At 46.2% G+C, this 26,092-nt stretch overlaps 1 protein-coding gene across 2 annotated transcripts in view; it reads left to right on the plus strand.

Annotated features, from left to right (window-relative positions):
* ARMC9 (armadillo repeat containing 9) overlaps positions 1–26,092 on the plus strand; it is a 136,232-nt gene that overhangs the window by 93,313 nt on the left and 16,827 nt on the right. The window contains exons 22-23 of one of the 2 annotated variants that reach the window (XM_081329439.1): positions 15,108–15,211; positions 21,330–21,459. In XM_081329439.1, the coding sequence (XP_081185565.1) occupies positions 15,108–15,211; positions 21,330–21,459 (234 nt within the window). Of the gene's footprint in view, positions 1–15,107; positions 15,212–21,329; positions 21,912–26,092 lie in introns of those variants that run through there. The other variant, XM_081329438.1, reaches the window with a different exon arrangement.

Consider the following 26,092-nt stretch of genomic DNA (forward strand, 5'->3'; position numbering starts at 1 on the left):
AAAGTGGGAGTTTTAGACCCACTTTCACCATGAAAGCCAACTGCCTGACTTTGGACCAATCACCAGGAGACTGGGAGCTCTAGTCCTGCTTAGGCCTGAAAAACAACCGTGTGACTTTGGGCCAATCACCAGAAGACTGGGAGTTCTAGTCCTGCCGTAGGCATGAAAACCAACCATGTGACTTTGGGCCAATCACCAGGAGACTGGGAGTTCTAGTCCTGCCTTAGGCATGAAAACCAACCATGTGACTTTGGGCCAATCACCAGGTGACAGAGTTCTAGTCTTTATCTTAGGTATAAAAAAACTACTGTGTGACTTTGGGCCAATCACCAGGAGACTGGGAGTTCTAGTCTTTATCTTAGGTATAAAAAACAACCATGTGCCTTTGGGCCAATTATCAGGAGACTGGGAGTTCTAGTCTTTATCTTAGGTATGAAAACTGGCTGGGTGACTATGGGCCCGTCACCAAGGATTGGGAGTTCTAGTCCTGCCTTAGGCATGAAAAACAACCATGTGACATTGGCCCCAATCACCAGGGGCCTGGGAGTTCTAGTCTTTTCCTTAGGTATGAAAACTGGCTGGGTGATTTTGGGCCAATCACCAGGAGACTGGGAGTTCTTGTCCCCGCCTAAGGTATGAAAGCCAGCTGGGTGACTATGGGTCAGTCACCAGGAGACCATGAGTTCTAGTTCTGCCTTAGGCATGAAAGCCAACTGCGTAGCTCTGGGCCAGTTCCTCTCCATTCCACCTCACAGGATTGTTGTTTTGGGGAAAATAGGAGCAAGGAAGGAAAATTAGGTATGTTTGTAAGCCAGAGTTAGTTATAGAAATAATGAAGGTGAGAAATAGATAAATAATACTATAAATAAATCAACAGGAGTTGATGAGTTCTTGTCTCATGGTTGGTGTGAAAGCCGGCTGGGGAATTTGGGGCCTATCGCTAGGAATCTGGGAATTTCTTCACCCCAACTATAGAGGGGGAAAAATAATAATAATAAAATGGAAGGCACTTTGCATTTGCTAGCTCAGACAAAAGAAAATATGCGTTGATGGAAACCGTGTCTAATATTCTAAACATGGAAAAAGCAATTTATTTATTCAATCTTGCTTGCAGAAAAAAAAATCATTCATAAGTTTCCTTTCAAAGAACCCACCCAAACAAATGCACATAGTTTTTAGTTTAGTTTTAGTTTTTATTTGATTTGTATACCGCCCTTCTCCCTAGGGACTCAGGGCGGTTCACAGGGCATATATAAATAACGATACAAAAGTTAAAAAGAAATTAAACCAATGCCCAGTTAAAAAACAATAATACAATACTAAGAACACCAATTTAAAAAACCCATAATCCCCCATCAGGCCAGACCAGCTAATTCAAACAAGTGGGTCTTCTAAGGCCGCGACGGAAGGTTCGGAGGTCTGATGTCATCCGGAGCTCCACCGGCAGTTGGTTCCATAATGCCGGAGCGCCCACAGAGAAGGCCCTCCCCCTGGGGGCCACCAGTCGGCATTCCCTGATCGGAGGCACCCTGAGGAGGCCCTCTCTGTGGGCACGTACTGGGCGGAGGGAAGTTGACGCCGGCAGCAGGTGGTCCCTGAGGTAACCCGGACCCATGCCATGTAAGGACTTAAAGATCATAACCAAGACCTTGAACCTCACCCGGAAGACAACTGGTAGCCAATGCAGCTCGCGGAGCAAGGGTGTAACATGGGAGCACCGGGAAACTCCCAAAACAACTCTCGCGGCCGCATTCTGTACCAGTTGGAGCCTCCGAGTGGTCTTCAAGGGAAGCCCCATGTAGAGAGCATTACAGTAGTCAAGGCGAGAGGTCACGAGCGCATGAGTGACCGTACACAGGGCATCCCGGTCCAGATAGGGCCGCAACTGGCGCACCAGGCGAACCTGGGCGAAAGCCCCCCTAGTCACGGCCACTATATGATCTTCCAGGGTAAGCCGTGAATCTAGGAGGACTCCCAAGTTGCGAGCCCTATCCACGGGGGGTAAGAGCTCACCCCCCATAGAAAGAGATGGAACATTTTGAATGTCCCGGGATGCCGGGATGTACAGCCACTCAGTCTTGTCAGGGTTGAGTTGAAGTCTGTTCCTCCCCATCCAGACCCGAACTGCCTCCAGGCAACGGGACATCACAGCGAGGGCATCACTGGGGTGGTTTGGGGTCGAAAGGAAAAGTTGGGTATCATCAGCATATTGATGATACCCAACTCCAAAACCACGAATGATCTCACCCAGCGGTTTCATGTAGATGTTGAACAGGAGAGGCGAGAGAACCGACCCCTGAGGAACTCCACAAACGAGAGACCTAGGGGCCGATCTCTGCCCCCCTGCCAACACCGACTGCGAGCGTCCCAGGAGATAGGAGGAGAACCACTGAAGAACTGTGCCTCCCACTCCCAATCCCCTGAGACGCCGCAGCAAGATACCATGGTCGATGGTATCGAAAGCCGCCGAGAGGTCTAATAGGACTAGGACAGAGGAATATCCCCTATCCCGAGCCCTCCAGAGATCATTCACCAGAGCAACCAATGCCGTCTCTGTGCTGTACCCGGGCCTGAAACCCGATTGGTAGGGGTCCAAATAATCCGCTTCATCCAGGACCAAAGGGAGCTGATGCGCCACCACACTCTCGACAACCTTCGCAAGAAAGCGAAGGTTGGAGACTGGACGAAAGTTGTTCAATACAGCTGGGTCCAGGGCAGGCTTCTTGAGGAGAGGTCTCACCACCGCCTCCTTCAAGACGGTGGGGAAATAACCCTCACTCAAGGAAGCAGATATAACCGCCTGGAGCCAGCCTCGTGTCCTCTCCCTAGCTGCATAAACCAGCCAAGAAGGGCACGGGTCCAACAAACATGTGGAGGAGCTCAGCCTTCCCATAATCCTGTCCACTTCATCAGGGGTCACAGAATCAAACTCTTCCCAGGTAACATTGACAAGACCGCCCGTGTCCTGATCGCCAGACTCTGCCCAGTTGGAGTCCAAACCGGTCCGAATCCGAGCGATTTTATCCGACAGATGTTGACTAAATTCCTCGGCACGACCCTGCAAGGGATCCTCCCTCACTTCCTGATTAAGAAGTGAGCGAGTCACCCTAAACAGGGCGGCCGGGCGATTATCTGCGGACGCGATGAGGGTGGAGAAGTAATTACACCTCGCCACCCTCATCGCTGCATGTAGGTTCTTAACTGCAACCGGTCGGGTTCGGATCGGCTAGACCTCCAACAGCTCTCTAGGCCCCGTTTCCGACGCTTCATCTCCCGGAGCTCCGCGGAGAACCATGGAGCTCGCTGGGATCTGCGCCGGGTCAGGGGCCGCAAGGGTACAACCCGGTCAAGTGCCTCAGTGGCTGCCCTTTCCCAGGCTTCCACTAAGGCATCCGCCGAGCTGTGAGCAGTGGAGGCAGGTGGGGACCCCAGCGCCGCTTGGAATCTATCAGGATCCATTAAGCGTCTGGGGCGGTACCATCTAATTGGCTCCGTACCCCCACGGCGGGGGGTGGCAAAACGGAAGACCAGCCGCAGGAGATGATGATCGGTCCATGACAGGGGCATAATAAATGGAGAGCCCCCACCAAGATCATCCAACCACCGTCTAGATAAAAAAATCAGGTCAAGGGTGTGGCCTCCCTCATGAGTTGGTTCAGAAATTACTTGCGTCAGGTCCATGGCCGTCATGGAAGCCATGAACTCCCGAGCTAGCTCAGATGAACCTCCCAGGGATGGTAGATTGAAGTCTCCCAAAACTATAAGTTTGGGAAACTCAACCACCAACCCCGAGAGGATATCGAGCAGCTCGGGCAGGGCTGCCGCTGTGCGACTAGGCGAAATGTACACCAGCAGCAAGCCCAACTGCGCCCCAGAACCAAATCTCACAAAGAGAGACTCACACCCGACTATCTGAGAAACGGTGGCCTCCCGCGGACATAAGGTCTCCCTAATAGTGACCGCCACTCCCCCACCCCTACCATGAGCTCGTGGCCGGTGTAGCACCCGGAAGCCTGGTGGGCAGAGGTCAACCAAAGGGACCCCACCCTCTGGGCCCAACCAAGTCTCCGTGATGCAAGCCAGGTCCGCATGCTCACCCTCAACTAAATCCCTGACGAGGGGAGCTTTGTTAACCACGGACCTGGCATTCAGGTACACCAGCCGGAGCTCAGGAGGCTGTACATCCTCGCTCCCGGGACCTCGGGGAAGAAGCAGAGGGTCGGAGCGCCTCACCACTTGCAAGTAGCGGAGACGGCCCTCCCGATAGCGATACGGCCCCCTGTCTATCCACCTGCTGCCATTCCCCGTCGTGGGAATTGGTAATCCCACGACCCGCTCATGAGCCCCGGAGACAACGACACCCCGTTCTCCCCCCGTGCGGTCAGACCCGAGTCTGGCCTGAGCCATGGTTGATTGGCCACCCCCCACAGCCAGACAACCCCTATCTCCCACCCCTCTCCCTAACCCTTTAAAAAATTTTGATAAAAAAGTAATCAGAGGCCTTCTATTAGATTTGCATTGACAGCCCCTGCCCCTGCCCAGCCATCTCTCAGGGACCCAAAACTCGGGCCCGTCATCGAGGTCAAAAATGTTTAAGGAGGCGGGTCGCACCCAGGAGAGGGGGGCACCCCTGAGGGCGTATAAGTCCGTGCTAGTATATTGCCGCATGAGTCTAGAAAGTCCAGGAAGTCCAGGATAGGCATCCCTTTAATTGTCCATGGGAGGATCGAACATGAAGACAGATGTCTGGGTCCCCACCCAACTTCACTGCCACTCAGTTGGGTGCCCCCAGAGACAGGCCGCTCCCCGCCCTCTCACGACGGGTTGAGACTCCGTTCCTGGGGGTGGACCAGGTATCCTCTGGGTAGGCAAACCCCATAGAGCTCCCACCTCTATGAGGTTGCAAATGGAAAAGTCCAGCCACTCTCCCACCGTGGCCGATACCCAGGTATGTCGAAAATCCAAGGGGAGAGGGGGGAGGGTAGGCAGGCAGATGATAAAAAATATGTCCAAGGCAAAAAGGGTAGGCAGGCTAGAATAAAAGAGATAGTCTAAATCGCCGGCGTCACTGCAGAAGCAGTCCAAAGGCAATGCAGGAGCCCCATGTCGTCCTTGCTCCGGTAAGATGACCCCCAGTCGTCTTCTTCGCCACCAAAGCGGTCCGAAGACGCCGTTGCCATAGAAGGCGGCCTGAAGCAAGGATAAGGACCAACCATCGCCGCCAAAATGAATAATAGTCGCCCTCTCCGCCGCCAAAACGGCCCAAGGGCGACACCACCACCGAAGCGGGCCAGGGCGGCCTGGGGCAACATGGGAGTCCCGCCGCCGGCAAAAGGGGTCCAAAGCCCAAAAAAGGCACCAAAGCCAGCAGCCGGCCCCCGCAGACGGGGCAACAGTCCCAGAAACGCCGGTATAGATAGAAACGGCCCAAAAGCAAGCTGGTAAATTCCCAAAGCGTCCAGAGCATGCCTCCGTCACCGTCGCCGCCAGACTCGGGCCGCCGCCACCGTCGCCACCACCGCCAAGCGCGGCCCAAAAGATCATCGCGCGGGCTACAACCCGCGCCGAGGCCAACGCCCACGCCGTCGCCGCCATCATTGCCGCCACCCGGACGGCCTCACGGGCATACTCCTCGCCGACGGGCGTCCTCCTCGTCAACCCGAGCCGGCCCGAGAACACCAAAGTGGCCCGGACGGCCCGAAAACAGCAGGGAACGCCACGCCAGATACGAGTAGCCCCAGACGATCCGGAAAAGTAAAACGGCGAGAAGAAGCAGCCGGAGGGCAGCAGGGCGAGCAGCCGGTAGCCGGCAGCCGGTAGCTCGAAAACAAAAGTCCAGGTAGACCACTGCCGGCTTCGTCAGCTTCCACGTTGCCTCTCTGCCACTCACCACGACCTCAAGCCCCGGGGCTTGTGAGGGGCTCCCCAGGGACGCCTATCAGCTGGAGCTCGCGGAGCTCAGCCGAGCACGTCCGCCATCTTGGGCATCTTGGGCATACATTTAGGCAGGAAAAATCAAATGCATAGGTATAGTATAGGTGGTACCTTGCTCAATAGTAGTAACTGTGAGAGGGATCTCGGAGTCTTAGTAGACAATCACTTCAATATGAGCCAGCAGTGTGCTGCAGCTGCCAAAAAAGCCAACACAGTGCTAGGCTGCATTAACAGAGGGATAGAATCAAGATCACGTGAAGTACTAATACCACTTTACAATGCTTTGGTAAGGCCACACCTGGAATCCTGCATCCAGTTTTGGTCACCACGATGTAAAAAAGATGTCGAGACTCTAGAAAGGGTGCAGAGAAGAGCAACCAAGATGATTAGGGGGCTGGAGGCTAAAACATATAGGGAACAGTTGCTGGAATTGTGTATGTGTAGTTTAACGAAGAGAAGGGTGAGGGGTGACATGATAGCAGTGTTCCAATATCTCAAGGGCTGCCCCAAAAAAGAGGGAGTCAAGCTATTCTCCAAAGCGCCCGAAGGCAGGACAAGAAGCAATGGATGGAAACTAGTCAAGGAGAGAAGCAACCTAGAACTAAGGAGAAACTTCCTGACAGTGAGAACAATTAACCAGTGGAACTCCTTGCCTCCAGAAGCCGTGAATGCTCCAACACTGGAAGTTTTTAAGAAGAGACTGGACAGCCATTTGTCTAAAATGGTATAGGGTTTCCTGCCTGAGCAGGGAGTTGGACTAGATGACCTCCAAGGTCCCTTCCAACATCATCATTATTGTTATTATTATTATTATCTGGAAGGCAACAATTTCAACCTTTAAATTAAAACCAATGGTTGAACGGCATTTAGGTAATCCAGGGGAGCAATTGAAAATAGAATCCTAAGTTACCAAGCGCGTCCAGAGAAAAAAAAAGATGAGATTCAACTTTTCTATAAGCTTGCTAGGAAGATGTACCCTTAAAGGAAGGCTCACATTTTAGCGTTCTCGGTTTTCCCAAAAGATGCATTTTTCTTTTTTCTTCTCTTTTTTTTTTTGGGTGGGGGGGTGGGGGCGGGAAGAGCTGAGGTCCACTTCATAAACCAAAAGAACATTTGGAACACGGCTGGCTTTCCTGACCTAGTGGCATTTTCCAAGCAAAGGGAAATTGCAATTTCCTTTTCAGCTGGATTTGCAAACATCCCTTGCCCTGAGCTAGAGATGGTCTCGCTTTTAAATGGCATGCGTTGCTTTATTTCTTCCTCCCGTTTCCAGAGTGTCAACTGGGAACCAGAAGGATATGTTTGCAGAGGCTCATTTCATATCTCCAGAGCCCCCCCCCCCCTACTCTAGAGAAGCCTTGGGACTTTTGTAGAATTTGCATTGTGGGTGTGTACAGATTGGTTAATACAGCGTAATACCCACAGCTTAATATCTACGCCAGCTTAATAGCTAAGACAGTTTAATAGCTACACCAGTGTTCCTCAACTTTACCAGCTTTAAGATTTATTTATTTATTTATTTATTTAATTGGATTTGTATACCGCCCTTTCCCGAAGGACTCAGGGCGGTTTACAGGGAATTAAAACAAGAAATACAAAAATTAAAAAACAATTAAAAAGATTATAACAGTCCCTGAAAGAGTAAAAACCCCAATTAAAATTAAAATTAAAATTAAAATTCTCAGCCTGGGTCAGAGAGCTTGAAGAGCCAGGTCTTCAGGTCCCGGCGGAATGAACGGAGGTCGGGGGCAGTCCTCAGCTCCACGGGCAGCTGGTTCCAGAGGGCAGGCGCACCCACTGAGAAGGCCCTATCCCTGGGTGTTACCCGCAAGATGAGTGGACTTCTCGCCCAGCCCGGTTGCAAACAGGCCATGGACCTGTAGTGAGTTGCAGCCCAAAGGTTGAGGACCCCTCTCCTCCTGGACCATCACTTAAGTGTGATCCAGCATTGTGCTGTAGCTGCCAAAAAAAAAAAAAGCCAATTCAATCCTGGGCCGGAATAGGACAACTCACAATTCCATAATTCCAAATAATAATAATAATAATAATAATAATAATAATAATAATAATAATAATAATAATAATAATAATAAGAAGAAGAAGAAGAAGAAGAAGAAGAAGAAGAAGAAGAAGAAGTTGGAAGGGACCTTGGAGGTCATCTAGTCCAACCCCCTGCTCAGGCAGGAAACCCTATACCATTCTTTAAAAGATTCTTTAAAAGAATTTTTTTTAAAAAAATATCGTTTGAAATGTCATTCACCTTTCATTTTCTCCCTCGCCTTTCCTTTTTTGGCATCCTTTCTTGAAATGATTCTGTTCCCCCGTTTCGTCAACGCAGGCAGTCCTCGGCGTACGGCCACAGCCAAGCCCAAAAATTTAGGTTGCTAAGTGAGAAAGGTGTTAAGTAGGTTTTGCCCCGTTTCACGACTTTCCTTGCCGTCGTCATTAAGTGAATCGCCGCACTTGTTAAATTAGTCACACGGTTCTTAAGTGAATCTAGATTCCCTCCCCCCCATTGGCTTTGCTCTCCAGAAGGTCGCAAAAATGGGGACCGCGTGACCCTGGGATATGGCAACCGTCATGAATGTGAATCGGTCGTCAAGCATCCAAATGTAAATCATGTGACCCTCGGCGTCAGTGTGAAAAATGGTCATAAGTCCCTTCATCAAAAGAAGGATAGCATCAAGATCACTAGAAGTGGTCGTTCTGTGGTCATAAACCATATACTGTAAGGAACGGTTGCTGGAATTGGGGATGTCCAGTCTGATGAAGAGAAGGTCGAGGGGGGACATGATAGCAGTCTTCCAATATCTCAGGGGCTGCCCCAAAGAAGAGGGAGTCAAGCTGTTCTCCAAAGCCCCTGAAGGCAGGACAAGAAGCAACGGATGGAAACTAGTCAAGGAGAGAAGCAACCTGGAACTAAGGAGAAACTTCCCGACAGTTGGAACAATTAATCAGTGGAACTCCTTGCCTCCAGAAGCTGTGGGTGCTCCAACACTGGAAGTTTTTAAGAAGACAGCCATTTGTCTGAAATGCTATAGGGCAAGGGTCTTCAAACTTGGCCCTTTTATGACTTGTGGACTTCAACTCCCAGAATTCCTCAGCCAGCGTGCCTGTCTGAGGAATTCTGGGAGCTGTCCACAAGTCATAAAAGGGCCAAGTTTGAAGACCCCTGGTATAGGGTTTCCTGCCTGAGCAGGGGGTTGGACTAGATGACCTTCAAAGTCCCTTCCAACATCATCATCATCATCGTCATCAAACTTTTATTCATAAAACATGAAACTCAGTCAACTGAACACTCAAATTGACTGGCAGTAATGGATGCTGGGTTGACACGGGTTGCTGCCAGCATCCTAGGTATCAACCAGGTGGTGGTATTATTATTATTATTATTATTATTATTATTATTATTATTATTATTATTATTATTATTATTATTATTATTATTATTTTATTATAAAAACTTTTATTCATAAAACATGAAACTCAGTCAACTGAACACTCAAATTGACTGGCACTAATGGTTGACACAGGTTGCTGCCAGCATCCTAGGTATCAACCAGGTATCTCCTTAAAATGTAAGATGTTCCGAGTAGCGCAGTTTTTTGTAGCTTTGCTGCAGTTATTGCAGGAAGCTGCAATTTCTTGATGTATTTTGTAAAGTTTTGGGACATAGTTCCCAGTGCCCCGATGACAATGGGCATCACTGTTACGCGTTTCTATTATTATTATTATTATTATTATTATTATTATTATTATTATTATTATTATTATTATTATTATTATTATTATTATTATTATTATTATTATTATTATTAATATTATTGATTTACACTACACTGATCAGACCACACTTGGAAGATAGCATCCAGTTCTGGTCACTACATTCAAAAAAAAGAGAAGGGCGAAGGTTCGTTCTCCGAGCTTGTGTGGTTGGTTTCCGAACGTTGCGTTACCAGGCTTAGTAATATCTCCAGCGGAGTGTTCTTCTGTTTCTTAGGGCTTCAGGTGTGGGTGTGTCAGGTGAGGGTCTTGTGATGGGTCAGGTGTGAGTCATCAGTGAGAGGCTCGTGATGGGCCTTGTGATGGGGAGGTTACGTTAGGTCAGAGTAATTGGGAGGTGAAGTGCTGGTGGGAGTGGGGGATTGCGCGGGATGGCTAAGGGTTGGTGCATAGGCTGGTTGTGGGTCGATGTGTCTGTGGATGGAATGGCTTGTGGAGGGCCAGGCTTCCATGAACTCACCCTACACCCGGGCTACAGATATTCTCCACTATCAAAAAAGATGCTGAGACCCTAGAATGAGGGCAGAGAAGAGCAACCAAAATGATCAGGGGTCCGGAGGATAAAGTGTACAATGAACGATTGAGGGAACTAGGTATGTCTAGTCTTAACGAAGAGAAAGCTTGGGGTGACATGACAGCAGTCTTTCAATATTTGAGGGCAGGACAAGAAGCAACGGAGGGAAACTCATCAAGGAGAGAAGCAACCTAGAACTGAGGAGGAATTTCCTGACAGTGAGGACAATTAATCCGTGGAACAGAAGTTTCTACCAGAAGTTGTGGGTGCTCCATCACTGGAGGTTTTTAATGAATCATCAACCAGCATCAAATTCCCGGGTGTGCAGCTTAACGAGTAGGCTGGCTTGCTCGCTCAAGAGCAAGACACATGTGAAGCGGGCCCAGCAGCGCCTGCACTTTCTGTGTCGCATGAGAAAAGCGCATCTTCCTTCCCCCATCCTGACCACTTTCTACAGGGGGACGATCGAGAGCATCCTGTCATACGACATCACAGTCTGGTTTGGAAGCATCCCTGCTTCGAACAGGAAGGCGGTGCAGAGAGTGGAGAGGACAGCAGAAAAGATTATTGGCAGTTCAGAGAGTGGTGAGGACAGCAGAAAAGATCATTGGCAGTTCAGAGAGTGGTGAGGACAGCAGAAAAGATCATTGGCAGTTCCCTCCCTCCCATCCAAGACATAGCACAGAAGCGTTGCTTGAGCAGGGTCCGTAAGATTATCTGGGACGCCACACATCCTCTTCACGGCCTGTTTTCCTCGTTATCTTCTGGGAGGAGGGGGCTTCGTGGTATCCATAGCAGAACATCCAGATTCAGCCACAGTTTCATTCCGTACAGCATTAACCTTGTGAACTCTCAAGCTTCCTCCTTCCGTTACATATTCAAGATGGACAGCATTTAATATTTTATTTGTATATGTAGGGGTGTGAGTCCATACATATGTTGCATGTAGTACGGTTAGGTGTGTGTCATGTATGTGTTTCACTTTGAGAGCAGGCAACTAAATTTCATTTTTGATGTGCCCACAGTAAAAACAAAAAGAAAAGGACAATAACGGTTATCTTATCTTATGGAGGTTTTTAATGAAGCGATTGGACAACCATTCGTCTGAAACGTTACAGGATCTCCTGCCTGAGCAGGGGGAGATGGACTAGAAGACCTCCCAAGTCCCTTCCAACTCTGTCATTCTGCTATTCCTCATGGAGGGCCTTTGGAGCAGGCACCTCATTCGAATCCTGGTCAAGGAGAAGCACTGAGGCCCTTTCTCTACTTGTCAGTTCTTTGAAGAGTTGTTAACACACGCACACACACACACCCCATCCTAGATCATCCCAGGATTACGAACTAAAAGCTTGCTTCATTGTGCTTGTGTTCACAAAATGGTGCTCAGGCAGTTGACACCCTAGCAGCTGCCTTACGCTAAGTGAAGCTTGGTTAATCTGTATTTGCTTTGGTTTGGATTTGGTGGTGCACACCCAGCCCCTTTGATTTTTGCATTGTTCGTGGAATTAGGCGCACCCGGGAAACGAATTCGTTCAGGGGCGACGTTAAGCCTGTTTTGGTGAAACTCAGTGTAGAAAGTCCCTGATCCCCTGTGGCAAGAAGGGTCAAGAGGAAGAATGTCTAAGAATAATTATTTTATTTTATTTATTATTAATTTAATTTTTATACCGCCCTTCTCCCGAAGGACTCAGGGCAATAAAATGCAATAAAAATACAATATACAAAAATTAAAATGAGAATTAAATAGAATAGCCCAATTGCAGTAAAAAGTTAATTACAATTACAATTAAAATACCCCAAACCCATCAGACCAGGCAGGCTTGTTCAAATAGGTGAGTTTTCAGGTCACGGCGGAAAGAGCGAAAGTCAGGAGCCATCCGGAGCTCAACCGGTAAATGATTCCAAAGGTCTGGCGCGCCCATAATTTTCTATAAGATGGGAAATATGAAAATACTAAGCGGGTCAGTATAAGGGATGCTTTTAGTTACCCAAACATAATTAATTATGAGAAACATGATCGTTGATAAAGTTATTTTGAATATCGATGGGAAATTAAAATTGGGGGGGGAAGAGAGGGAAAAAACAGGATATGTATCTAATAAGGGAACTCTGATTGCAAATACATTTGAGATATGTCTTGGCTAGAGAAGATACTATAAACTGATATTATTGACACTATGCATAACATTAGAAACGTGTGATGAAGATGTCTATATTTAACTGTATAGGTCAGGGGTAAGCAACCTTGGCTCTTTTATGACTCATGGACTTCAACTCCCAGAATTCCTGAGCCAACATGGGGGAACTATGGCCCCTTCATGACTTGCGGACTTCAACTCCCAGAATTCCTGAGCCAACATGGGGGAACTATGGCCCCTTCATGACTTGTGGACTTCAACTCCCAGAATTTCTGAGCCAGCCTGGCTCAGCTTGGAAACCTCTCCCTTTCCCCTCAGCATGGCTGGCTCAGGAATTCTGGGAGTTGAAGTCCACAAGTCATTAAGCGGCCTAAGGCCTAGGCCAGGGGTAGGCAACCTTGGCTCTTTTATGACTCGTGGACTTCAACTCCCAGAATTCCTCAGCCAGCGTGGGGGAACTATGGCCCCTTCATGACTCATGGAATACAACTCCCACAATTCTTGAGCCAGCATGGGGGAACTATGGCCCCCTCATGACTCGTGGACTTCAACTCCCACAATTCCTGAGCCAGCATGGCTCAGCTTGGAAACCTTTCCCTTTCCCCTCAGTGTGGCTGGCTCAGGAATTCTGGGAGTTGAAGTCCACGAGTCATAAAAGAGCCAAGGGTTGCCTACCCCTGTTATAGATATTAATAGCAGTAAAAATTATACTTGCATGGTGGGGAAAAATGATTATTATTGGAAAAAAGAGAGGAGTAGAGAAATAATGGATGGTGTAGTATTGGATAGTTTGAGTGAAAGTTAATATATACCACAGAATGATAAAGGAACCCAGACAACCGAGTTGTTTATTAAGTACTTATGATTGTAAAACTTGAAATTAATAGAATATTTACAAAAAAAGAGAGAAAGGTCTAAGGGCCAAGTGAACGCTCCTGCCAGCTGGGAGACAGCAGGCAGAAATCAGGTCGGTTGTTTCCAGATCCATCCGACATCATTTATTGGTTGGTTGGTTGGTTCTACGTTTGTTTGCTTTCTTATCCCATCTTTACTGTTTGTGTTAATAACCCAAGGTGGCAAACATCCATAATGCTCCTTCCTCTGCCTGTTTTCCTCACAACAACAACCCTGTGAGGTGGGTTTGGGCTGAGAGAGAGGGACTGGCCCAAAGACACGCGCTTGGTTTTCATGCCTAAGGCAGGACTAGAACTCACTGTCTCCTGGCGATTGGCCCAAAGGCACTCAACCATTCTTCATGCCTGAGGCGGGACTAAGACTCATCGTCTCTCGGTGATTGGCTCAAAGTCACCCAACCATCCATTGTGCCTGAGGCAGGCCTAGAACTCACCGTCTCCTGGTGATTGGCTCAAAGTCAACCAGCTGGATTCCATGCCTAAGGCGGGACTAGAATTCACTGTCTCCTGGTGATTGGCGCAAAGTCACCCAGCTGGGTTCCATGGCTAAGGCGGGACTAGAATTCACTGTCTCCTGGCGATTGGCCCAAAGTCATCCAGCTCGCTTCCATGCCTAAGGTGGAACTAGAACTCACTGTCTCCTGCTGATTGGCCCAAAGTCATTCAGCTGGCTTCCATGCCTAAGGCGGGACTAGAATTCACTGTCTCCTGCTGATTGGCCCAAAGTCACCCAGATGGCTTCCATGCCTAAGGCGGGACTAGAATTCACTGTCTCCTGCTGATTGGCCCAAAGTCATCCAGCTCGCTTCCATGCCTAAGGTGGAACTAGAACTCACTGTCTCCTGGTGATTGGCCCAAAGTCACCCAGATGGCTTCCATGCCTAAGGCGGGACTAGAATTCACTGTCTCCTGGTGATTGGCCCAAAGTCATCCAGCTCGCTTCCATGCCTAAGGTGGAACTAGAACTCACTGTCTCCTGCTGATTGGCCCAAAGTCATTCAGCTGGCTTCCATGCCTAAGGCGGGACTAGAATTCACTGTCTCCTGCTGATTGGCCCAAAGTCATCCAGCTCGCTTCCATGCCTAAGGCGGGACTATAATTCACTGTCTCCTGCTGATTGGCCCAAAGTCATCCAGCTCGCTTCCATGCCTAAGGTGGAACTAGAACTCACTGTCTCCTGCTGATTGGCCCAAAGTCACCCAGCCAGCTTTCATGCTCAACTAGTTTCCAAACTTAAGGTGGAACTGGAATTTACCGTCTCCTGGTGATTGGCCCAGTCACCAAGCCGGCTTCCATGCCTAAGGCGGGACTAGAATTCACTGTCTCTTGGTAATTGGCCCAAAGTCACCCAGTTGACTTCCATGCCTAAGGTGGAACTAGAATTCACCATTTCCTGCTGATTGGCCCAAGGTCACCTAGCTAGCTTTCATGCTCACCTAGTTTCCAGACCTAAGGCAGAACTAGAACTCACCGTCTTCTGGTGATTGGCCCAAAGTCATCCAGCCGGCTTCCATGCCTAAAGCGGGACTAGAACTCACCGTCTCCTGGTCTCTGTAGGCAGCCCCTGAACCCCTGCGAACAAACTGGCATTCCTCTATTCCCATCATCCTCAGCCATCACGTTCAGGGAGATCCGTGTAATTTTTGGTTCCCTTTCTGGAAGGAAAGGCAAAACCGGCAGAGAACAAGACCATCGTGATGCTGGCACTAATCCGTAATTCAAAACCGTCCTCTTCTCAATTACAGGAAAGATAAGGTAAGATAAGAAGGTAAGAATCCACCTAGTGATAACAGTTAAATGGCTCTGCCATCTTATTTGCTCCAGGTTGGAAGATGATGCCGCTTCTTGCAGCGGCCGAGAGACCTGGGCTCCGCAGTGCTCAAATTCCCGTCCTCCAACACGCAGCGGGAAGAGGCCCAGCCTTTCGTGTAAGTCTTGAGTTCGAGACTAAATCCCCAAAGTGCCAGCTTTGTCTTGCTCGTTCCGGGAAGCCCCACTTTGAAGCGTAGATCTAACCTGGACTTTAAAATGTGCTCCGGTGGCAATCTTTTACGGTACAGGCGGTCCTCGTCTTACGGCGGAGCCCCAAATTCCCGTTGCCAAGCGAGATGGTTGTTAAACGAGCTTTGCCCCATTTTACGGCCTTTTTCTTTCTACAGGTGTTAGGTGGGTCAGTTAGTAACATGGTTGTTTGGCGACCATCAGAAGGTGGCCAAGGGGGATCACGTGACCCACCCCACCTCACCCCCGGGGACACTGCGACCATCATAAATACGAGACAGTCGCCAAGAGTCCGAATTTTGATGACGTGACCCCGTGGGGAAGCTGCAACCAGTCGTAACTGGAAAACGGTTGTTAAGTCGCTTTTTTTGGTGCCGTCGTAACTTTGAACAGTCACTAAATGAATGGTTGTAAGGCAAGGACTACACATAGCCTGTCCAGTGGTTTATTGGCGGTTGCTTCTGTGTCGCTGTAGAATCAGGAACGGTGACTCCTGGGTGAAAGTAGTCAGTTCGAATTCAGCATTAGAGAAAAAACAAACAAACCCCACAACCTTGTAGGAAAAGCAACGGACAGAGAGGGAATAAGCTCCCTTTTATTCAGTGTGTCGTACAGAGGCTAAACAGTGGCACGTGGAGTGCTTTAACTGAGTTAAAGGGGGTGGGGTAGACTGGATGACCTCCATGGCCTTTATCCTGCTGTAGATCTTGTGATTCTACTCTGGAAAGAATCAGGAGACTGCCTCGGTTCCCCCCCACCCCACCCCGCCCTTCGAAACTCCTAATGTGAATTTATTAAATTATTTATTTTTTATTTTATTATTTTGTGTTTTTTTTAATTTAATTTTAAGTTTTTATTTATTTTGTTTTTTTAATTTATTTTGCTTTATTTTTATTATTATTTTATTTTATTATTTTATTTTATTTTCTAAATGTATATAAGGGACTGTGTCACAAAAAAGTGACTCTGGGCAGCTTCCGAGCAAAACAACAAAACCCACCCACGTTAGAAAAACATTACACATCAGTAAAAAAGAGAAATAAAAGCAGAAAGGAATTTCATTTCATTTCATTTATTATATTTGTATACCGCCCTTCTCCCGAAGGACTCAGGGCGGTGAACAGGGCACATATAAATAGAGAATAAAAAAGGTAAAACAATCCTAAAGTAGCAAGAGGATAGCTTTTTTTTTTTTAAAATGGGAACCTGCCCAAAGTCAAGTGATTGAAATGGGCGGTTATAGAAATTGAATGAATGAATGAATGAATGAATGAATGAATGAATGAATGAATGAATGAATGAATGAATGGATTGAGCCTAATCCAGCCACTTTCCCGGTTCACCATAGATTTATTTATTTTATTTATTTTTATTTAGTTGCATTTGTATACCGCCCTTTCCCTGAGGACTCAGGGCGGTTTACAGGGAATTAAAAATCAAAACATACAAAAGTTAAAACCAGTTAAAAAGCATTAAATTCACCCTGTACACTAAAAACCCCAGTTAAAATTTTCTCCTCAGCCTGGGCCCGAGAGCTCAAAGAGCCAGGTCTTCAGGCCCCGGCGGAATGATCGGAGGTCGGGAGCAGTCCTCAGCTCTACTGGCAGCTGGTTCCAGAGGGCAGGCGCTCCCACTGAGAAGGCCCTATCCCTGGGTGTCACCCGCCGGCAATCTCTCACCGGCGGAACCCTGAGCAGACCCTCCCTGTGGGAGCGCACTGGGCGAAGGGCGTTTGATGCCGGCAGCAGGTGTTCCCTCAAATAACCCGGACCCAGGCCATGTAGGGCTTTATAGGTAATAACCAGCACCTTGAATTTCACCCGGAGGGCAACCGGAAGCCAATGCAGCTCGCGGAGTAGAGGTGTTACATGGGAGTATCGGGAAACCCCCATTACAACTCGCGCGGCCGCATTCTGCACCAGTTGAAGCCTCCGAGTGGTCTTCAAGGGCAGCCCCATGTAGAGAGCGTTACAGTAGTCCAAACGGGAGGTCACAAGCGCATGAGTGACTGTGCGTAGGGCGTCTCGGTCCAGATAGGGACGCAACTGGCGCACCAGGCGAACCTGTGCAAAAGCCCCCCTGGTCACGGCTCCTATGTGATCTTCAAAATTGAGCCGTGAATCCAGGAGGACGCCCAAGTTGCGAGCCCTATCAACGGGGGGTAACACCTCACCCCCCATCGTTAGAGGTGGAATAACTTGGTTAACCCGAGACGCCGATATGCACAGCCACTCAGTCTTGGCAGGATTGAGACGAAGCCTGTTTCTCCCCATCCGTACCTGAACCGCCTCCAGGCACCGGGACATCACGGAGAGGGCATCACTGGGTTGGTTCGGGGTGGAAAGAAAAAGTTGGGTATCATCAGCGTACTGGTGATACCCCACCCCAAAACCACGAATGATCTCGCCCAGCGGCTTCATATAGATGTTGAACAGGAGAGGCGAGAGAACCGACCCCTGAGGGACTCCACAAATGATCTCGGAGTTGATGAAAGAAACATTTTTCCAAGTTTTCTGCAAGGCTAACAAAAATGAGACCCTCACCACAGCGGAGGGGACGTTCCAGAGGGTTATGGCAGATTTAGTACAGGCAGTCCTCCACTTAGGACCACATTAGAGCTTCTGTGGCTAAGCAAGGCGGTTCTTAAAAGAGTCGCACCTGATTTTATGTCTTTTTTTTTGCCACCGTTGCCAAGCAAATCACTGCGGTTTTAAAGTGAATCACATGGTCATTAAGCGAATCTGGCTTTCCCCCATTGATAGTTCAGAGAAGAGCAACTAAGATGATCCAAGGCCTGAAGAGTGAAACATACGAAGAACGGTTGCAGGATTTGGGTTTGGCTAGTCTAGAGAAAAGAAGAAATAGGGGTGACGTGACAGCAGCATTCCGGTATTTGAGGGGCTGCCACAAAGAAGAGCCTTGGTGGAGCAGTGGGCTAATGCCTCCTTAAGTAACACCAGCTGCCTGCAATTAGTGCAGGTTCGAGTCCCACCAGGCTCAAGGTTGACTCAGCCTTCCATCCTTCCCAGGTAGGTAAAATGAGGACCCAGATTGTTGGGGGCAATAAGCTGACTTTGTAATAATGCCACTTGGGGCCCCCCGAAAGCCCTAATAAGCAGGCATATACATAGAATGAAGGCTATTGCTAAGCACATTTGATTTGTGCTTAGATTGTAAGCCGCCCTGAGTCTTCGGAGAAGGGCGGGATATAAATGGAATTAAAATAAATAAAATAAATAAATAAGAAGGGGTCAAACTATTCTCCAAAGCACCAGAGGGCAGGACAAGAAACAATGGTTGGAAACTGACCAAGGAGAAAAGTAACCTGCAATTAAGGAGAAACTTCCAGACAGTGAGGACAATCAACCAGTGGAACAGCCTGCCACCAGAAATCGTGGGCGCTCCGTCACTGGAGGCTTTTAAGAAGAGACTGGACAGTCACTTGTCTGAGATGGTGTAGGTTCTCCTGCTCAGGCAAGGGGGCTGGACTAGAAGACCTCCAAGGTCCCTTCCAGCTCTATTCTGTTCTAATTTTGCTTGTCAGAATCCCAAGTGGGAAGGTCACAAATGGTAATCACGTGACTCAGGACGCTGTGACCGTCGTAAATACAAGCCGGTTTTCCAGGCATCTGAATTTTGATCCCAAGACCATGGGGAGGCTGCAACTGTCGTAAGGGCAGAGACCAGTTGTAAGTCACTTTTTTCAGCACTGTTGTAACTTCAGTCACTAAATGAATGGTTGTAAGTAGAGGATGTACCTGTATAGGATTACAGGTAAGTCCTCAACTTACAACCGATCATTTAGTAACCATTCACAGTTACAATAGTACTGAAAAAGGTGACTTATTTATTTATTTATTTATTATTTGGATTTATATACCGCCCCTCTCCCGAAGGACTCGGGGCGGTGTACAGGGCAATTAAACACTATATACAGCACATAATATACAAAAATTAAAATAAATTAAACCAAATTAAACTTATGACCATTTTTTCACAGTTACCTTTGTAGGATCCCCATGATCATGTGATCAAAACTCAAATAGAATTCAATAGAATAGAATAGGACACAGAATAGAATAGAATAGAATAGAATAGAATAGAATAGAATAGAATAGAATAGAATAGAATAGAATAGAATAGAATAGAATAGAATAGAATAGAATAGAATAGAATAGAATAGAATAGAATAATAGAATAGAAAATATGGAATGGAATGGAATGGAATGGAATGGAATGGAATAGAATAGAATAGAATAGAATAGGACACAGAATAGAATAGAATAGAATAGAATAGAATAGAATAGAATAGAATAGAATAGAATAGAATAGAATAGAATAGAATAGAATAGAATAATAGAATAGAAAATATGGAATGGAATGGAATGGAATGGAATGGAATGGAATGGAATGGAATAGAATAGAATAGAATAGAACATAGAATAGAATAGAATAGAATAGAATAGAATAGAATAGAATAGAATAGAATAGAATAGAATAGAATAGAATAGAATAGAATAGGATATAGAAAAGGAATGGAATGGAATATAGAATAAAATAGAATAGAAAATGAATAGAACAGAACAGAATAGAATTTAGAATAGCATAGAATTTAGAATAGAATAGAATAGAATAGAATGTGAATAGAATAGAAAAGAAAATGAATAGAATAGAATAGAACATAGAATAGAATTAGAATAGAATAGAATAGAACATAGAATAGAATAGAATGTGAATAGAACAGAATAGAAAATGAATAGAATAGAATAGAATAGAATAGAATAGAATAGAATAGAATAGCATAGCATAGCATAGCATAGCATAGCATAGCATAGCATAGCATAGAATAGAATAGAATAGAATAGAATAGAATAGAATAGAATAGAATAGAATAACAGCGTTGGAAAGGACCTTGGAGGTCATCTAGTCCAACCCCCTGCTCAGGTAGGAAACCCTATGCCATTTCAGACAAATGGTTGTCCAATCTCTTCTTAAAAACTTCACAACTTCTGGAGGAGATGTTTGGCAGCTGGTTCATACTTACATACTTCATACTTACAACCGTTGCTGTGTCTCAAGGTCACGTGATCACCCTTTGTGACTTTCTGACCAGCAAAGTCAGTGGGCAAACCATTTTGAACTTAACAACCGGGTTACTCTCTTATGAACTGCAGCAATTTACTTAACCTCTGTGGCAAAAAAAAGGTCATAAAATGGGGTAAAACTCATTTAAGAAATGTCTCGTTGAACAACAGAAATTTTGGGCTCCATTGTGGTCGTAAGTCGAGGACTACCTCTGTAGTTTAAGCAAGAGCCTAGAACTGCAGTAGATATTAACGGCTTCACAGCAAAAAAAAAATGGCTGTGTTCTCATTGATTGCGGCTCCGGCTTGTCGTAATGTAGTCCTCGACTTACAACTACTTATTTAGCAACTGTTCAAAGTCACAGCGGCACTGAGAAGAGTGACTTAGAGCCAATCCTCGTACTTACGACTGTTGCAGCTGCATCCACGGTCACATGATCAGAATTTGGGCGTTTGGCAACTAGTATGTATTCATGACGGCGGCCCTGTCCCTGGGTTGCCGTCTCTATTTGCAACCTTCCGGCAAGCAAAGTCAGTGGGGGGAAGCCGGATTTTCTTAACAGCCACCTGACCCGCTTAAGGACCGCAGCGACTCACTCATCAAATGTGGCCAAAAAGGCCGTAAAATCGGGGGCGACTTTCTTAACGACTGCAAGTGAATCGTTCATCCAATGTGGCCAAAATCAGGCGTGTGACTCCCTTAACACCTGCCTCCCTTAGCAACGGAAATCCTGGTCCCCGTTATAGTCCTAAATCGAGGACTCTCTGTAATGCTTATGTTGATCGGAGTTCACGACCGTTAAGATTTCAACCACGTTTGTAGTGCTCTGCTTCGGAGAGGTTGAGTTTGTAAAGTCTTAGGATTAAACCTCGAGAACGGGCACGATGGATCTCGGGCGGAAAAATGCAGAGCGGGTTTTAAAAATGTCCATTTTTTTGCCCCCCCCCCCCCCAATGACAGTTGAAAGCGAAGCTTCCGGAAGATCTTCGATGCACCTTGGAGCTGACCCAGATGTCCGGTCGGTTGCTGAAGTTCTCATTCTCCACTCCCCTGGTTCTTCCCAAGACGGCGGAAACCTGTTGCCAAACAGGTCCGTAAGTAGCGGGTGGTTTTCCCACCCTGGGCTCTCCAAGCTTGGCAACGTTGTAAGACTTGTTGACTTCAACTCCCAGAATTCCTCAGCCAGCCTTTGTTGGGCTTCAGCTCCCAGAATTGCAGTATTTGAGGGGCTGCCACCAAGAAGGGGGACGGAGGGAAGGGGAGGGGGCGTTTCAAATTATTCTCCAAAGCACCAGAGGGCAGGACGAGAAGCAACGGATGGAAACTGACCGAAGAGAGAAGCCACCTGGAATTAAGGAGAAACTTCCTGACAGGGAGGACAATGAACCGGTGGAACAGCTGGCCACCGGAAATCGTGGAGGTTTTTAAGAAGAGACTGGGCAGTCACTTGTCTGAGACGGTACAGGTTCTCCTGCTTGAATGGGGGGCTGGACTAGAAGACCTCCAAGGTCCCTTCCAGCTATAATCTGTTCTGTTCTGTTCCGTTCCATTCTATTCTCTATTCTGTTCTGTTTTCTGTTCTGTTCTGTTCTATTGGGAGGCCGGTGTGTGGTGTAGTTGGTTCACATAGTGTGGTGGGATAGAGGGTTTGTTGTCACTGTGTGTTAGGGGGAGACAGCACGGGGGGAGGCTCAGCTAATCTCAATGTACACATGTTGTACTTTGACAATAAAGGTTTATTATTTATTATTATTTTCTATTCTTTTCAATTTTCTATTCTGTTCTATTCTTTCCTGTTCTGTTCTGTTCTGTTCTGTTTTCTATTCTATTCTATTCTATTCTATTCTATATTCTATTCTATTATTCTATTCAATTCTATTCTATTCTATTCTATTCTATTCTATTCTATTCTATTCTATTCTATTCTATTCTATTCTATTCTATTCTATTATTCTATTCTATTATTCTATTCTATTCTATTCTATTCTATTCTATTCTATTCTATATTCTATTCTATATTCTATTCTATTATTCTATTCTATTATTCTATTCTATTCTATTCTATTCTATTCTATTCTATATTCTATTCTATTATTCTATTCTATTCTATTCTATTCTATTCTATTCTATTCTATTCTATTCTATTCTATATTCTATTCTATTATTCTATTCTATTCTATTCTATTCTATTCTATTCTATTCTATTCTATTCTATTCTATTTTATTCTATATTTCTATTCTATTCTATTCTATTCTATTCTATTCTATTCTATTCTATTCTATTCTATTCTATTCTATTCTATTCTATTCTATTCTATTCTATTCTATTCTATTCTATTCTATTCTATTCTTTCCATATTCTATTCTATTCTATTCTATTCTATTCTATTCTATTCTATTCTATTCTATTCTATTCTATTCTATTCTATTCTATTCTATTCTATTATTCTATTCTATTCTATTCTATTCTATTTTCTATTCTATTCTATTCTATTCTATTTTCTATTCTATTCTATTCTATTCTATTCTATTCTATTCTATTCTATTCTATTCTATTCTATTCTATTCTATTCTATTCTATTCCATTCCATTTTCTATTCCTATTCTATTCTATTCTATTCTATTCTATTCTATTCTATTCTATTCTATTCTATTCTATTCTATTCTATTCTATTCTATTCTATTCTATTCTATTCTATTCTATTCTATTCTATTCTATTCTATTCTATTCTATTCCATTCTCATCCATTCTTCTATTCTATTCTATTCTATTCTATTCTATTCTATTCTATTCTATTCTATTCTATTCTATTCTATTCTATTCTATTCCATTCCATTCCATTCCATTCCATTCCCAATTCCTCAGCCAGCTATGCTGAGTGGGCTAGATGGGGGAGACAGGTGGGCAGGGAGTGTGTCCTTGTGGTCAGTCGTAAGGGTGGACAACTGCAGGAACACTGCAAAGGCCGCAACCTTTGAAACCAGGTTGTAAGTATTCTGTTAACTGGAGGTAGTCTATGACTTACTGTTAGGAAATAAAGTCCTAACCTGGTTTGGGTGAAAATACATATAATATGGTTGTGTACCTTTAAGAAGAGAAATGGCCGAAGGGTGTGACTAATTCTATTCAGCATAAATGAATTTCAGCTGTTAGCCTTACTATCTCTCTCTAGTGTTTTTCCTCTGACTGACTTGTTACTCTGTGTATTGATATTTGACTTTTAACTGGTAAGGATTTTTTTTGACTTTGACTTTCTTTACTCCTGAACTGTTATTCAACGGTGATTCTTCGTTACTGACCTTGGATTGAAAACTAGACTATATGTAATTGTGTTTTTTGTTTTGTGTTATATTGTCTGAGTAAAAATATAGTTAGGATACAACTCAAGTTAGTTTGCTTTTTACTGTTTGCTTCTTAAAGGTCCCAGTACACTTTCCTTTCGGCTTAGATGGACTCCAGAAGATGGTAGAGGACAGGAAGGCCTGGAGGAACATTGTCCATAGGGTCGCGATGGGTCGGACACGACTTCGCAACTAACAACAACAACAACACTTTCCTTTGTGCATTGCAAGCCTTGTATAAGGCATTCTGCACATTCTAATTTTGTTTCGAATTAACACTTACAATAGTTTGCTTAGTTACCTTTTGAAGTTACAACAGCACTGGAAAAAGAGACTTAGGACCGTTTTTCACACATAACGACCGTTGCGGCCTCCCCCGCGGTCACGTGATCGAAATTCAGACGCTCGGCCACTGATTCGCATTGATGACGGCTGATCACGGGTCACGCCATCCCCTTTGGCGACCTTCTGGCAAACAAAACCAGCGAGGAAGCCAGATCCGCTTAACAAACCCCGTTACGGACTTTTACCAAGTGCGGTGATTCGTTTTAACGACTGCGCCAAGAAAGGTTGCAAAATGGGGCCAAACTCACTTGGCAAACGTCTCACTTAAGCCACAGAAATCTGGGGGCTCCCTTGCGGTCGTCAGCGGAGGACTGCCTGTAGCTTTTGGGAGGGACTGTCATAACTTCACCCGATTGCTAAGTGGCCGGTCGTAAGTCGAGGACTATCTGAAGCACCATAGACGTGTATTTGCGGATGTTCACATTTTCTCCACAAGCGTTTCAGAACAGAACAGAATAACAGGAGTTGGAAGGGACCTTGGAGGTCTTCTAGTCCAACCCTCTGCTCAGGCAGGAAACCCTACACCATTTCAGACAAACGGCTGTCAGTCTCTTCTTAAAAACCTCCAGTGATGGAGCACCCACAACGTCTGGAGGCAGGTTGTTCCACCGGTTAATTGTTCCCACTATTAAGAAATTCCTCCTTAGTTCCAGGTTGCTTCTCTCCTTGGTTAGTTTCCATCCGTTGCTTCTTGTCCTGCCTTCAGGTGCTTTGGAGAATAGCTTGACTCCCTCTTCTTTGGGGCAGCCCCTGAGATACTGGAACACTGCTATCATGTCACCCCTCGCCCTTCTCTTCATTAAACTAGCCGTGCCCAGTTCCTGCAACCGTTCCTTCTATGTTTTAGCCCCCAGCCCCCTGATCATCTTCGTTGCTCTTCTCTGCACTCTTTCCCGAGTCTAATCGTTCTGCAAAGGCGGTTTACGGAAAGAATGAATTCGGATCCCTCCCAAGCAAAGGGACGGACAGTTCAATAAATAGGATATTTTCTTTCTTTCCCCCTCTGATGTTTCCTCTTGGCTAACGGAGCTTCGCATCCTCAGGCGGGAGGCGCTGACATTTCAACAGCTAATCTTCATGAATCAGCACAACCCGGAGGGCCTGTTTACAAAATCCCCACTGTCACAACGGAGATTAAAGGGGCAGGAGGTGGAAAGGGGCGCCCTGTGCCAAGTGGAGGCTTTTAATTCTTTTTTTTTGTGTGTTACGCATCGGTGAAGTCGTTAAGACGGCAGTTCCCGTCATCGCCACCTTCCTGTTTCCATTTCAGGCTGGAAGGGAAAAAACCTCTGCTCGCTCAGGCTGCAAACCACGGGTGTCTGTTTTGTCTTTTGTGTTTTGTTTCGTGCTTCGGTTGGCCTCACTCTGGAGGAGATAGAAACCACTGCGCGAAAGTCCTCGGCTTACAGCCCTTGGTTCAGCCACCACGCAAAGTCGCCATGGGGCTGAAAAAAAATGACTCACCGCCGTTTGTCGCGCTGACAACCCCACAGTTACGTGAGCGAAATTTGGGTGTGTATTTGTGTCGCCGGCGGCCTCCCCGGGGTCCCGTGATCCCCCTTTACGACCTTCCCGGTTGGTATCCAACGAGCAGAGTCAACGGGGGAAGCTTCGCGACTGCACGATCCACTTAACACTTGTGGTGATTCGTTTAACGTCCATGGCCACAAATTGGAGTCACTGAACCACCGCCTGGCTTAACTATGAAAATTCTAGTCCCAACTGTGGCCGTTAAGTCGAGGACGACCGGTAGCGTCCCACGCATCGCATCACACAATGCCGTTTGCGTGCTGATGTCGTGGTGTGTGCGGCATCGGTGACCCTCTGGCTTCACCCTGTGGCTGTCTCTGGGCTGTGTGCACCCTAAAAATATTTAACCAGGTTTGTGAAAGGCCACCGTGGTTTCATTTGCACAACAGGAAGAATTTGCTTCAGGTTAAACTTGGTTTAGCTTACGATATCAGGGAGGTGAACCTAAAACAGTTTGTTTGGCTTCAGGTTGAAAATTATGTTAAGCCAGAAAATGGTTGGTTTTG

This window comes from Vipera berus (assembly GCF_964194415.1).
Source record: "Vipera berus genome assembly, chromosome: 5".
In the NCBI taxonomy this organism is placed as follows: domain Eukaryota; kingdom Metazoa; phylum Chordata; class Lepidosauria; order Squamata; family Viperidae; genus Vipera; species Vipera berus.